Raw genomic sequence first — 15,353 nt, forward strand, 5'->3', positions numbered from 1 at the left:
GCAATTTAGCTTGCAAAAGTTTAATATGGCTCAAATCCAAGAAGTACTGACAAAAATCCCTTGTGCCTCAATTAATGTATGCATGTCTACAAGAACAAATACAGTATAAAAAACTCTCTCACTTTCTGAAAGTTTTTGCATAATTCCATGCATCAGACTTCTAAATGTTTCAAAAGTATAAATGGAGAATAGACAGAAAAGTTTTATTTTGTTTCTTGATCAAACCAAACATATTATTAATCATGGTATTGCAACATCATATTGAAGTGGATTAAAATGAAAGCAGAGCTTCTAATCCTTCCCTCCCAAATTTAGTTAAGATTAAGATGTGTTGTGTAATTCTTACCTTGGCATCAGGGAAGTTTTCATGGAAGTATGTTGGAAGCCATGACAACAGAATAAAGAATGCGTTGTTCTCACAGAAATGACCAATGATGAGAGACCTGAAAAAAGAAACAGTACACATCAGATGATCAGAGTATGACACTAAGGGAGTTGTTTGCTTTGGTAAAATGATTTTTAAAGCGAAATAAAGATTTGTAATTTTGCCACTGGAGTCTGAACTCAGACGTGAGACTTAATCATGGTCCCGGGGGCAGTGATTACCAATAGTCTCAAGTCTGAGTTCATACTCAAGACAAAAAATTGTAAATCTACATTTCTTTATATATTCCTTTTAGCAAAGCATTGATGGTGAACTTAACTGAATAACATTACTATTTAAATGCTTTACGATTGTTTACTTGATTTGACAAAAGTGCTTATCTGAGTATAAGTCTAAACTCAAATTTGACACTGTTTGTAATTATGTCCCTCAAATCTTAAATTTAGACTCAGACTCCTGCATTTTGGGATTTTGGGGTCTGCCACACTTTTAGTTCATGCAATGGAAATATTGAATGATATTCAGTGCTATGTTGCATCCATAAGCAATTATTTCAGTTTCTCAACAAAACAACGTTCAATATCAAATGTTGTAGTACTGCCTTGAACAAACTGTTATTACTTTCAGAGTCCCCCCCTGGGTTCTAAAAAGTTGTCGCCACTTTTTCGTAGGGGTTTAGGGGGCCGCGAAAGGCCCGATTACGGGTTCAGGGCAGCACCCTTGTGGGGGTCAAAGGGGACAAAGCCCCCTGAAGCACATGGGGTTTAAGCATTTTAAGAGCCTTAAATTGCATTTAATTAGCACATTGTCGTGCAGAACATAATATAATATTGTTGTACATGAAGCACAAGATATAAGCAAATTGTTCTTCTATTGACAAAATATATGGGCAAGTATATAAATAAAAAAAAAAAAAAAATAAAAAAAAAATGCAACATACATCAATATGTTGATTTTAGTCTAATGCCTTCATACAATAGTGTCATAGAATTAAAGTCTTAGAATACAATTATGAAATTATGAGAAATTTAAAATGAATGGAAACTCCAAAGAAATATACATTGTCAAACTAAGGCCATACTGTCCTAATAAAATAGTGTCTACTCTTTACTCGAGCCAACTTATTGGAGGCCTTATCAAATGGGATGTAGTTCTATTTATTTGTAGGCATACTCAATGACTTCAGTTAATCTTTTTGACTCTTTTTAACCCCCTAAAATGCTGCATTTATAGCAATTACAAATTGCGACAAAACTGAAAGCAAATCTATTTTTAGCGCGTAAACGTCATTACGAAATTTGCATATCACGTGTCTTTCCAACAACCTAAAATTCTTTGATTTGCATTTTTAAAACTAACGCGTTAATTTCGCAACAACAAAGTTGAGCTAAATCTTAAAATTGTTTGCTAATAAGAGACATAATTGTTAAAGGCTGTCATTGTTAATCCATGAAAGCAATAAAATTCCGCAATAATTAGCGAGGTGTTGACTGGGCCATGACTGCTTGCCCTAATAATCAGATTTGCTGTCGCACCAGCAGATGCGCTTGATTTATGACAGTGACAGAATCGATTATCATGCAGGCCGCATGGGCACTGCATAGTCATTTAAAGAAAATATTTTTTTTTTAAATCGTTATCTCCATAAATTTGCCAAATTTGAAAAGTTGTCGCCACTTTTGCGATTTTGTCGCAAATGGTGACAATGGCGATCACCAGCGGGAACCCTGCTTTTGGTATGACTTTTAATTTATCATCAATCACTGGACTCCCAAATTATGACTTGGACTCCTAAAGTTTGTAGATAGGTAGTCCAATTGACTCCTGTACAAAACAGCAACCCTGACAATGGGTGGTTAGTCATTAATATTATGGCGTTAGGCAATTTTGTATGTACATGATTGTCGGGTTTTAGCCCAACAGTTTTCGAAGGGGACTGACCCCTACCCTTTTTTTGCCACCCCGCCTCCTGGCAGCCCTTGTTAGCCCCTTTTGCCTTCACCGAATTAATTACTTATGAAAATCAAATATTCTTATGTTTTGAAAACTTCTTGCATGATTATTCAAAAAATACAACATACAAAAAATAAATAAACAAGCCTTTCATGAGTTATCGTCCGGAAACCGTTTTTTTCTATTTTTAGTAACAGTGACCTTGACCTTGGCCCCACCAGCCCCAATATTGAACTTGACCTGTATCTTCTGATGTAACACCTGTGTACCAAACTAAATCTTCTGATGTTACACCTGTGTACCAAAAATTGTTCAAATCTGTCTAGCCTTTCAGGAGTTATCTTCCGGAAACCGTTTTTCTATTTTTAGTAACAGTGACCTTGACCTTGGCCCCACCAGCCCCAATATTCAACTTGACCTGTATCTTCTGATGTTACACCTGTGTACCAAAAATTGTTCAAATCTGTCTAGCCTTTCATGAGTTATTGTCCGGAAACCGTTTTTCTATTTTTAGTAACAGTGACCTTGACCTTGGCCCTACCAGCCCCAATATCGAACTTGACCTGTATCATCTGATGTTACACCTGTGGACCAAAAATTGTTCAAATTTGCAAGCCTTTCATGAGTTATCGTCCGGAAACCGTTTTTCTATTTTTAGTAACAGTGACCTTGACCTTGGCCCCACCAGCCCCAATATCGAACTTGACCTGTATCTTCTGATGTTACACCTGTGTACCAAAAATTGTTCAAATCTGTCTAGCCTTTCATGATTTATCGTCCGGAGACCATGAAAACCGACAGACCGACCGACCGACAGACAGACCTACCGACCAACAGACAGACCGACCGACAAGCTCACTCCTATATACCCCCTCAAACTTCGTTTGTGGGGGTATAAAAATAACATATATCATATTTTTAAAGTCTATACTATATGTTTTTATAACAAAATTTCTAATTAGCTATTGTGATCCAAAATACTTTCAAGAACATATGTATGAGTCTATGGGATGATTGTTCAGAACTTTGTTTAAGTTAACAACATCATCATTTTATGTGCACGCTTGTGATCTGCACTATTACTAAGACAAACGTTTAAGCTGCACATGTTGTTTTTTTAAAATGTATGCTCTTGCAATAATATATTATATTTATAAAGTTTACAATGATGCTGTTTACTACGTAGTTAACTTTTACGATGTTCTGAACAATATCAGAATATCAGCATCATTTGTTTTGCCACTAAACAACCTGCTGTCATTCAACTGTGTATGACATTGAAACACTTTCTTTTATGATTGTTTTTTATTTCAACTGATAAAGGTGTAATGCCGTCTCATTGAGATATCACAATTTTTGAAAACATTATGTTTTTAAGTGATTTAAAAAATTATAATATTAAATCATTTACATATTTTACATTTTTGGCAGTTGAAACTTAAAATAAACTTTAAAACAAACGTTACCCGTAATATGGATGATATAAGTTAGTCTATCAAACAGTGATAAACTGAGTCGTTTCTTTGATATTTTTGAATAAGTTCAAGATCTATTGGGAAATTTCACGCAATTTTTTTTATCTGCACACCATTTACTGTGCAGCAGACATGAAGGCTATCTACATACATTGACTTACATAAATTTATTTGGAAAATATACAACAGTCCATGAACACTTCAACAATGAAGAAAAATAGAAAATAGAAAAATATTATAAATCTCAGTTGTTTTTTTCGTCCTACTTTTTGTTGAAAATTTTAAAATAAATGCTGGCAGGGAACCAAGAGCTGTCACGGAGACAGCAAGCTCGACAATTTTCCCACTTTAAACCAGAATACTTAGGTTGAATAATGAAGGTACATCATATGCAGCACATGCAACATAATTATCTGACTTGGTAAGTTAAGTAGGTTGGATGGTTGGGAGCCCTTGTATAAAGTTCCAATGCAAAAAATCAAGTAGTTGCTGAGATAGAGACTTATGCCAGCTTGGCATGCAAAACTGTATCCAGACTGTCTGAGTCAAATAATAATGGGCCATAATTTGCATTATATGTAAAATTAGAATTATCTAACTTGATTATTTAAGAAGGTTAGATAGTTGGGAACACATAGCTTAAGTTTATATGCAATACATGATAAATTAACCGAGAATTGCCTTAAATGTGGTTACATGCAAAACCTTAATCAAAATTTCTAAGTGGAATGATAAAGGACCATAATTTGCATTAATTGAGAAATAGAGTTATCTAGCTTAAATAATTACGAAGGTTTGATGTTTGAGTACCATTCTATAAAATTTCAATGCAATACATCATGTAGTTGCTGATATATTAACCTATGTGTGCTTACATGCAAAACCTAAAGAGAATATAAAAGCTGAAGGTCCATAACTTGTGACCTATTCAAGATAGAATTATGTCAATTTGTTAATAAAGTAGGTTGGAAAGTTGGGAACACTCGTACTAAGTTCCAATGCAATACATGAACTAGTTCTTGAGACATAACGGTGCTAACATGCAAAACCTTAACCAAGGTGTGACGCCAACGCTAGGATGAGTAGTATATATCTCAACATTCTACGAATAGTCAAGCTAAACAAACTGAATGCCCATACCAGAATGCTGATTTAAAGAAGAGGCTCGTCCAGGGAGTGGATGTTTCCTTAGGAGGGGGTTTCTTCTCAGACAATATCACAGGTAGGTACTTCTGACGGTGTCGATCGATCAGCAGGTAACGCATACATAGCATCCAAATCAAACCAATCAGGCCTAAATATAAACGTTTTGGTGATAGAGATAATAGTTTAAATAAATTTGGCCCAATGACATCATGTTAAAACTGGATATGAACATTCCTATTCATAAATCAAAAACTTGTTTCAAAAAGAATCCAAGATAACGGACCAAAAATCTCAATCTTTAGAATAAGAGGGATTATTGTCTGTTTGAGTATAGGGGCTTTGGCCCCTGTTGAAATTGTTTCCAAAGCCATTAATATCAATTTCATGGTACTTTCTTCCATTTTTGATGCCAAAGCTCTCAATCCTTATTTCAGCATCATGAACTGCATCACCTCTTCATAATGTGTTTTCATTTGTCCAGGGATTAGTGTTCATTGTAATGAATATTCAAATCAGACGGCTTGGTGACATTTCAAATGAAATTGAAATACCAGGTGACCGATGGAACTTTTTTCTATCTATCGAAAAATCAGAGCCGACTATTATTGTGTAAGATTTGATTATATGTCAATCGGTTTAATACAGGCAAGGGGAACAACTCCCGTAACTTGTTATAGCTAATACATAATAGTTGTTGATGAATAATTATTAAATTCTTGTAAGGCAATTTAGATATGTTTTCAAATAATTATCTGCACAATCTTCTATAGATTAAGTGGATAATTGTTCATTTTGGCGAGATATCATGCTGGTCAAACTGATAAATTTCTATAAATCGTCAGAAAGCTACAATGAATGAGTTATTCTGAAGGAAGTTTATCCAAGAATCATACAACCAGTTTCACTCCTAGCAGTGATTTTTAACAGTAAAATGGCACATAACTCAAACACAATAAAACAAGAGGCCCAAAAGGGCCTATGCTCTACTGGCATAGCTCTTGTGGTCATTTTCAATCCAGAGCATGGACGTTTTAGTAATAGGCAACAAATATATAGTTCACTTTCTGTGTTTGTGTTAGCTGAAAACGCTGCTTGTTCAACATCTGAGGACAGGAAGTGTTGTAAGCAGATTAGTTGCATGAACTATTTTAATATGTGCCAAGTAAAGGTAATCTGAGGGTAAAAAATTTGCTTTTAAAACTGTACTCATCGTCAAAATTTCATTTCTGTAGCTTTAAAAATAAAAAGTCGGTCAAAGTCATACTCATTGTCAAAATTTCCTTTCTGTAGCTTTAAAATTAAAAAGTCGGTCAAAGGTCAAAGTCAAGGACATCCGAGGACAACATTAATGCTTGTTTGCAAAACTGTTCACATGGTCAAAATTTCATTACTGTAGCTTTAAAAATTAATAAGTAAGTCAAAAGGGGTGGGGCCAGCTTTTGCCCAAGGGGCATTATTTCAAATGTTTTCAATTGCATCATATGATGCTCCACAACAAATATCAAAGGTATGGGCCTTGTGGTTTGAAACAAGAAGATTTTAAAATATTTCTTAAATAAGTCTCCAGGAAAATTGTGACACCCAGGGCAGTGCCAGTTTTGACCCAAGGGGCATAATTTGAACAACCATGGTAGTGGAACACTAAATAAAGCCTTGTTCAAAATAGCAAGGATTTGCATAGTGGTTTCAGACAAAAAGGTTTTTAACATTTCCCAAATTAAGGGGGGGGGGGGAGGGGGGGGGGAGTGCGTCCCTTCTTTTCTGGACTCTTGCGGGACAATATCCGGGGGGGGGGGGGGGGGGGGGATAATTTGAACAAACCTTTACAAGCAATTGTGACTTTACATGTAAACTTGGCTAAAAATAGACTTCGCTCATGTAGTCTTGGCTAAAAATAGCATTTTTTATACTATTATATTATATACATATTTTCAAGACCCATAATCCAGGCATGCATGGGCAAATCTGGCTGGTTTTCAAAAGGAACCGAGTTCTAATGGATATCTAAATATCATCGAGATACAATCAAAAATGAAGACTGTATCATGTTCACAAGCAATTGTTTACAGACAAACTGATTTTTTAATACTTTTAAGGCCCATAATCTAGGCATGCATGGGCGAATCTGGCTGGTTTTCGAAAGGAACCGAGCTCTAATGGATATCTAAATACTGTACAAGTTTCATCGAGATACAATCAAAACTGAAGACTGTATCGTGTTCACAAGCTAATGTTTACACAATAGCATTTTTTATACTATGAAGGGCCATAATCTAGGCATGCATGGGCAGATCTGGCTGGTTTTCAAAAGGAACCGAGCTCTAATGGATATCTAGATACTGTACAAGTTACATTGAGAAACAATCAAAACTGAAGACTGTATCGTGTTCACAAGCTAGTGTTTACACAAAAGCATTTTTTTATACTATCAAGGGCCATAATCTAGGCATGCATGGGCGGATCTGGCTGGTTTTTGAAAGGAAAGCGCTCTAATGGATATCTAGATACTGTAAAAGTTTCATCGAGATACAATCAAAAATGAAGACTGTATCGTGTTCACAACCAATTGTTTACACAATAGCATTTTTTATACTATCAAGGGCCATAATCTAGGCATGCATGGGCAGATCTGGCTGGTTTTCGAAAGGAACTGAGCTCTAATGGATATCTAGATACTGTACAAGTAACATCGAGATATAATCAAAACTGAAGACTGTATCGTGTTCACAAGCAATTGTTTACAGACGCACGAACACACAGACGCACATACTACGTACACATTACCATCGCAAAAGCTCTTCTGGCCTTTTGCCAATAGAGCTAAAAATTGAAGCATAGGACTAAATGATATACATTACCTAGAAAATAAAATACTATTTGCCATCCATATGACTCTAGTATAAGAGATCCTATACTTCCACAAAACAGCGTTCTGAAATGAGAGAAACACTCATTAGTAAACACACATTAGTCTTTTTAAAACATGCAAGAAATAAAGTCAAACAATGTATATTAAAATGTGCAACACTTCTTGTATACAATGTATTTAACCCAACTGTTACTGTAACGACAATATATATTTTTTTAATTTACAGATTAATATATTTCATTAAATTTTAATACTGGTAATATTCTATAATCTGATTCAGATATATTGCTATCTAGTTGTTTTATGGTATTGTTATTATAAAAGGTTTTGCTATGTTTATATTTAATACTATGTTTGATAGTGTTTCCTTTGTTTTTGTCCATACGCAATAACTTCTTATGGGAAAGGCAACAAGAAGGCGGAGCTTAGCCGTTCAATAACTAGCATGTGGATAAATTACTACACGTATGCCATTCACTTATACTGCATGCTAAATATTGAACGTTGTCCTTGACAACATGGTATTAAACAGTTACAACACCCACTTCACTCATGATTGAAATTATACACTCATGCATAAGCTTTCATGTACAATAACTTCGGATGTGGGTGCAGTAATTTTCACTTATAACAAATATATCAAAGAAACTGAACTTGCACTTTTTCTAACTGGAAACTGAATTAGAAGAGAACCACTAATATTTTATACAATTTTGACAGTTTTCCAAGGCTAAACATATAAAAAATGTTTCAATAAGGCTAAACTATTTTTAGATTAAATTTCATTCACAAAATATCTTTCAGGACTTCCAATGCAATTTAACAATACTTTTTCTTTTCAATACAGTGATTTTGAGCAGCAATAGTAAATTTCTTTAACAAACTAATAAGCAGAAATAAAACATTCACTTCAAAGTCTGACAAACTATAGGGAAGGATTTTTTCTTTTCATTGTTTCAGGCTGTTTGTCATTATTTTCACAAAATCAAAATATACAATATCTTATAAAACGTTTCAGAGTTCCTTTTAATTCAGGAAGTATAATTAAATAATAAAAATTATATTTTTTAGAAAGTGTGGGAATAAAGCAGGGAACCAAAAAGATGTAACAAGAGAGAACCTTACCCGAGATGGGAACCAGAGCAAACTATACTGTAAGTTAGGGAACGCTCATGTTCGGGAATCTTCCGCGAGATTAAAGAACTAAAACCAGGGTAGTGAAAACCTGTTGGAATAAGAAATAAGCCAGCTTTGTATATTAGATAAAATACATCACACAAATCAGTCCTTCTAACAGTTTGTTTATAATGAGATGCTTCAGTCCATATATATTGACTTTGCAATTAGATATGACAATTTCTTTATTAATTTCAAGGTTTTGAATTATGATTTTCAACAAGAGTGTCACGGAACGAATGCCAACGCTCATCTGGTGTTTTTTCAGTCTGAACGAGGGATAAAACATCAATCAAAACCAGAGTTATGGACCTTGTTGTACATGACATTTTGTGTGCGTTGTCTCTGGAAACATGTATACCAAGTTTCTTTGAAATTCTTGGGGCAGTTTTTGAGTCATGGCCAACGTTAACGATTTTGACGCAGACACTCACTGTAACTTACTTTTACCATTTTCAGAAAACACAGCACACTAGCTAAAATTGTAGGTTTTTAACAAAGGTTAAAACATTGCATTAACTACAAACTGTTGATTGAATATGTTCCACACATTATAAATGAATGTGAGGATGATATATTATTCAAAGCATGCAGTTAATGAAAACCCAAACCACTAGTGAAACTGCAACTCTGAATTTTGAGTATTGTAGTTTGGCAATCCTAGCCAATCTAAGGATTAAAAAAAGGTCATTCACTCACATTGTTAGCATTTAGTAGGGTTAGTAGGCATCAGATTCACCTACATTTGTATTTGACCTTTTTATTTGCAAAATCATCAGTGATATAAAGCGATGTGGCACAGGTTTTTATTGACAAATCCCCAGACAAAATTAAATACGAAATTAAGTACGAAATAACTACAAAGGGAAATTATACGAATTTGGAAAATGCCATGAAGTAAATCAAAATATTCCCAAAGTCTTATTTGAAACAAAAAGCATGCATCCATGTGTAGAAACAAAAAAAAATGCAATATCTTGCAGCACTGATTCCAACAGGAAATCACCCCTGGTTGCTACGGAGTCCCACGTGCTACTCACCCCGCGTACGTCCCAGCGACAACGAAGCCGACTGAGGACGTTCGTTGCTTTTGTGGCACAAACTGGCCAATAAAGCTTGTGATACACGGCATATATACACCTAAAATTCCATGCATCACTATGTTACACAAACATTTATCAGGCAAAATTCATTAATCTTTCCTGTTGTTGTTTTTTTAAATAGTGATAAATCGTCTTGCGTAAGATTTTGTGGCTGGGGTCCTGAAATTCTTGGGAAGTGGGGGTCCCTGGTGATTATTTGGGGCCCAATATAAGATTCACCCCTCAATGACATCTCATTTCGGGAGTCACAGGAATGTGCAGTAAGTTTAAAATGGGAGTCTCTTGCTTGCATATTGCATCTGGTTTTCTGCATCAGGCAAATATTCAGTTATTTCTTTTAGGGATAAGCTAGAAACTGTTATCAATGTTAAAGCTTACAAATGTATATTTTACTTTTGAAGACTTCGAGAAAATCTTATAACAAAAAGGAATGTCCATATCAGATCTGTGAAATAACTATGAGACATGGAATGTTTTTAAGTCTTCTGAGGCTTGAATTGAAATGAGTAACAATAAGAAATGTGTTCACCAACTGCTTATAATGTACCTTTAATTTTAACTTCCCTTTATGATATAATAAAAAAAAGATTCACAAAGTTCAAACATTTATTTGCCTTACATGTACAAAACTAGAAGTGCAAGACACACATGCAAATCTCAATAATATTTAGTGACTGTTGGCTCTGCTATTTTAACTTTCCAAATACATTATTAGGATTCCTGGTGACCCTTAATTATCATGATATTGTTAAAATGTTTCAAAAAGTTATTTCTGTTAAAAGAAAGAATCTATAAAATTTGTACTAAAGACATCTTTAAAGATTAGCTGTTTAGCTTTCAAAGATTGCTAAATAGTCCATTTCATGTCCCATTGCAAATCAAGTAATGATATGAAATATACTGTAATGTATTTTCGGTCATTGATTCTACAGATAAGAAAACTGCAAGCAAAACCAATCAGGGTTCCCGCTGGCGATCGCCATTGTCGCCATTTGCGACAAAATCGCAAAAGTGGCGACAACTTTTCAAATTTGGCGAATTTATGGCGACAACGATTTTTTTCTAAAATATTTTCTTAAAATGACGTAAGTGGTGACCATGCGGCCTGCATGATAATCGATTCTATCACTGTCATAAATCAAGCGCATCTGCTGGTGCGACAACAAAAATTAATCCGATAATTAGGGCAAGCAGTCACGGCCCAGTCAACACCTCGCTAATTATTGCAGAATTGTATTGCTTTCACGGATAAACAATGACATCCTTTAACTGTTATTAGCAAACAATTTTAATATTTAGCTCAACAGCCTTGTTGTTGGGTAATTATCGTGTTAGTTTTAAATATGCAAATCATAGAATTTTATGTTGTCGGAAAGTCACGTGATATGCAAATTTCGTAATGACGTTTACGCGCTAAAAATAGACTTGCTTTCGGTTTTGTCGCAATTTGTAATTGCTATAAATGCAGCATTCTAAGAGTTCAAAAAGTGTCAAAAAGATTAACAGAAATCAAATAAATAGGATTAAACCCCATTTGATAAGGCTTCTAATATGTTGGGTGGAGTAAAGAGTAGGTAGACAAATTTCTATTAAGAAAGTTATGGCCCTAGTTTGACAATGTATATTTCTTTGAGTTTCCATTTATTTTAAATTTATCTCATAATTTCACAAATGTATTCTTTTATTGTATGCAGGCATTAGACTGAAATCAACATATTGATGTTTATGTCACATTTTTTGCAATATTTTTTTATTTATATACTAGTCCATATACAATGAATTTTGTCAACAGAATAACAATTTGCTATTAATATCTTGTGCTTCATGTACAACAAAATGTTATGATTTGCACGACAATGTGCTAATTAAATGCAATTTAAGGCTCTTAAAATGCTTAAACCCCATGAGCTTCAGGGGGCTTCGCCCCCTTGCCCCCCACAAGGGCGCTGCCCTGGACCCGTAAGGGGGCCTATCGCGGCCCCCTTAACCCCCCGCGAAAAAGTGGCGACAACTTTTTAGAACCCAGGGGGAACCCTGCCAATGATACTTAAATTACATGGAGTCACTAGGCATCAAAAACTAACATTATCTCCAAAAGCCTGATAAAATGATAAGCTGATTATACCATAAATTAGTAGATGACGATCATGAAATGATTCATGGATTAGTATGCCAACCCCAATTGCATGACCTATTTACTTCCATGTCATTCTTCACCAAATCAGCTGATGACATGTATACATGCAACAATGATAATTATATTTTTAACATCAATATATATATGATGCTGAGACTGTCAATAAAATGTGTATTAACCGAAGCTCACTGCATATAAGTAGAATGAAAATAATAGCAAATTTCAGTTTAGCAGATTATTATCAAAGACAAAATAGCCACATGTAAATGTAAACAGCTGTACAAGATGATGTAATCAACTTATCAAAGAATAAATTTCATTATAAACTAAATTGCATACATATATAACCAGATATTTTAATTTTAAAATATATCTTTTGTTATAAAAAGTAATTAAAATTAAATTAATTAAATATTTAATGGATTTAAAGTAACAAATATTATTTCCTCAGTCAAAAAAACATTTAATTACCTTGAAAGACTCCAAGTAGCACTCTAGAAAAGATAATCAACCGTAGAGTAAGATATTTATCTTCAAACAGGTAGGTCAGTTGTGGCGTCCAGAACGTGACGAGAGACCAACAGCATGCCGCGATGGGTAGGACAACATCACCACCCACTCGGTCGCTCAAATAGCCTCCGAGAAACTGGGTCATTGTGTAGCCCCAGAAAAATGCTGACAACACTGACCCCTAAAAATGTGGACATGTTGAATCAAGTACACCAACTCTAAATTTGAAACTTTCTACGGTAATTTTATTATTTTCAAAATGTACTGGCATATTATAGAAATGATGTTTAATTCTGTTTTAAATGAAAACAGTTAAAATGTGTGCACCATAGAGTGATGCTATATGTATATGGGCTGTATATCATCATATGGGTATTCATGATATGAAATTAAAACAGAATATCACATTTGAGGTCGTGCCCAGGCCATTTGTGTCAACTTATGAAACCTTCATAAACTCCCATTTGAATTAACAACAATCTAATTTCCTCTACATATACATACAGACTCTGTTTTGTCCCATCCCATCTCTTTGGCCATAGGAACAGCCACCAGTGGCATAACTGTCCGGCATGAGTATAGAGTCGCACATCCACAGAATAGCCCAATCATCCATTGTTTCTTCTCAGTCCTACAAAACAGGAAAAATAGTAATACTGTGTTTTCTGCTAATGCTGAATGATTTATCTTTTCTGATATTAACATTTTAAACTTGCATTCATTTTTGTTGTTCCTCTCTAAAATATATAAAATGGCCATCACATGAGTGAAAGTTTTTGCTTTTGAAAAAAAAGAGCTGGAGGCTAAGGGTCTGAGATTGAAAAAAAAACACTTTTCAATACTATTGTGATGTTTTTGAATATCAATGTTGCTATGTTTTCAATGCCTTTGTTGTTGTTTGAATGCCCCCATTGGTGTTTTCAATGCCCCCTTATATTTTTTAATGACCTCATTGACATTTTCTGTATCTCCTCACATTGTTTGGCCATGACCTTCTGGATAAAAAGTGCCTCTTGTCAGTAGTGTGCACCTTTAATTAATATATTTACTATGTTTATTCTATAACAACACATGGTATGTAACATCCAGGCTATGGCTGACCTATATATCGATGTATCAGGGTTCCCCCTGGGTTCTAAAAAGTTGTCGCCACTTTTTCGCGGGGGGTTAAGGGGGCCGCGATAGGCCCCCTTACGGGTCCAGGGCAGCGCCCTTGTGGGGGGCAAGGGGGCGAAGCCCCCTGAAGCTCATGGGGTTTAAGCATTTTAAGAGCCTTAAATTGCATTTAATTAGCACATTGTCGTGCAAATCATAACATTTTGTTGTACATGAAGCACAAGATATTAATAGCAAATTGTTATTCTGTTGACAAAATTCATTGTATATGGACTAGTATATAAATAAAAAAATATTGCAAAAAATGTGACATAAACATCAATATGTTGATTTCAGTCTAATGCCTGCATACAATAAAAGAATACATTTGTGAAATTATGAGATAAATTTAAAATAAATGGAAACTCAAAGAAATATACATTGTCAAACTAGGGCCATAACTTTCTTAATAGAAATTTGTCTACCTACTCTTTACTCCACCCAACATATTAGAAGCCTTATCAAATGGGGTTTAATCCTATTTATTTGATTTCTGTTAATCTTTTTGACACTTTTTGAACTCTTAGAATGCTGCATTTATAGCAATTACAAATTGCGACAAAACCGAAAGCAAGTCTATTTTTAGCGCGTAAACGTCATTACGAAATTTGCATATCACGTGACTTTCCGACAACATAAAATTCTATGATTTGCATATTTAAAACTAACACGATAATTACCCAACAACAAGGCTGTTGAGCTAAATATTAAAATTGTTTGCTAATAACAGTTAAAGGATGTCATTGTTTATCCGTGAAAGCAATACAATTCTGCAATAATTAGCGAGGTGTTGACTGGGCCGTGACTGCTTGCCCTAATTATCGGATTAATTTTTGTTGTCGCACCAGCAGATGCGCTTGATTTATGACAGTGATAGAATCGATTATCATGCAGGCCGCATGGTCACCACTTACGTCATTTTAAGAAAATATTTTAGAAAAAAATCGTTGTCGCCATAAATTCGCCAAATTTGAAAAGTTGTCGCCACTTTTGCGATTTTGTCGCAAATGGCGACAATGGCGATCGCCAGCGGGAACCCTGTGTATTCTGCCAATAAATGGTATTATAATTATAGATCAGTAAATAAAAGGGGTAGGGCACCCAACCTCACCAGATGTACATGAAAAAGGAAAAACCAGTATAACCTGGAAAACGTTAAATTATGCCATTATTGTGTGTGTCCGAAAAAAAGGTACGAGTCTAGCACTTTCCTCAACACACTGTATCACTCGGGTCCTACTAAACACTGCAAAACTCATACAAATATATAACAATAAAACAGACTTGACTTTGCTAGGTTTCCATAGGCTTTGCTAGGTTTCGCTGGATTTTTCAATCTTGAAGTAATGTAATTTTACAAATTTAACACAATATTGGCAATAAATTATAATTTTTTCCAACTAAATATATATAACTCATACAAATAAATACAAATAAATACAAA

General features: G+C 34.7%; 1 protein-coding gene across 2 annotated transcripts in view; it reads right to left on the reverse strand.

Annotated features, from left to right (window-relative positions):
* Positions 1 to 15,353, reverse strand: part of LOC128213694 (solute carrier family 17 member 9-like) — a 32,332-nt gene that overhangs the window by 16,305 nt on the left and 674 nt on the right. The window contains exons 2-7 of one of the 2 annotated variants that reach the window (XM_052919701.1): positions 13,259 to 13,385; positions 12,716 to 12,935; positions 8,954 to 9,053; positions 7,818 to 7,891; positions 4,954 to 5,107; positions 347 to 443 (exon numbers count right to left, since the gene is read on the reverse strand). In XM_052919701.1, the coding sequence (XP_052775661.1) occupies positions 347 to 443; positions 4,954 to 5,107; positions 7,818 to 7,891; positions 8,954 to 9,053; positions 12,716 to 12,935; positions 13,259 to 13,385 (772 nt within the window). Of the gene's footprint in view, positions 1 to 346; positions 444 to 4,953; positions 5,108 to 7,817; positions 7,892 to 8,953; positions 9,054 to 10,044; positions 10,145 to 12,715; positions 12,936 to 13,258; positions 13,386 to 15,353 lie in introns of both variants that reach the window. The other variant, XM_052919702.1, reaches the window with a different exon arrangement.

Source organism: Mya arenaria, chromosome 13 (genome assembly GCF_026914265.1).
Source record: "Mya arenaria isolate MELC-2E11 chromosome 13, ASM2691426v1".
NCBI classification, from domain to species: domain Eukaryota; kingdom Metazoa; phylum Mollusca; class Bivalvia; order Myida; family Myidae; genus Mya; species Mya arenaria.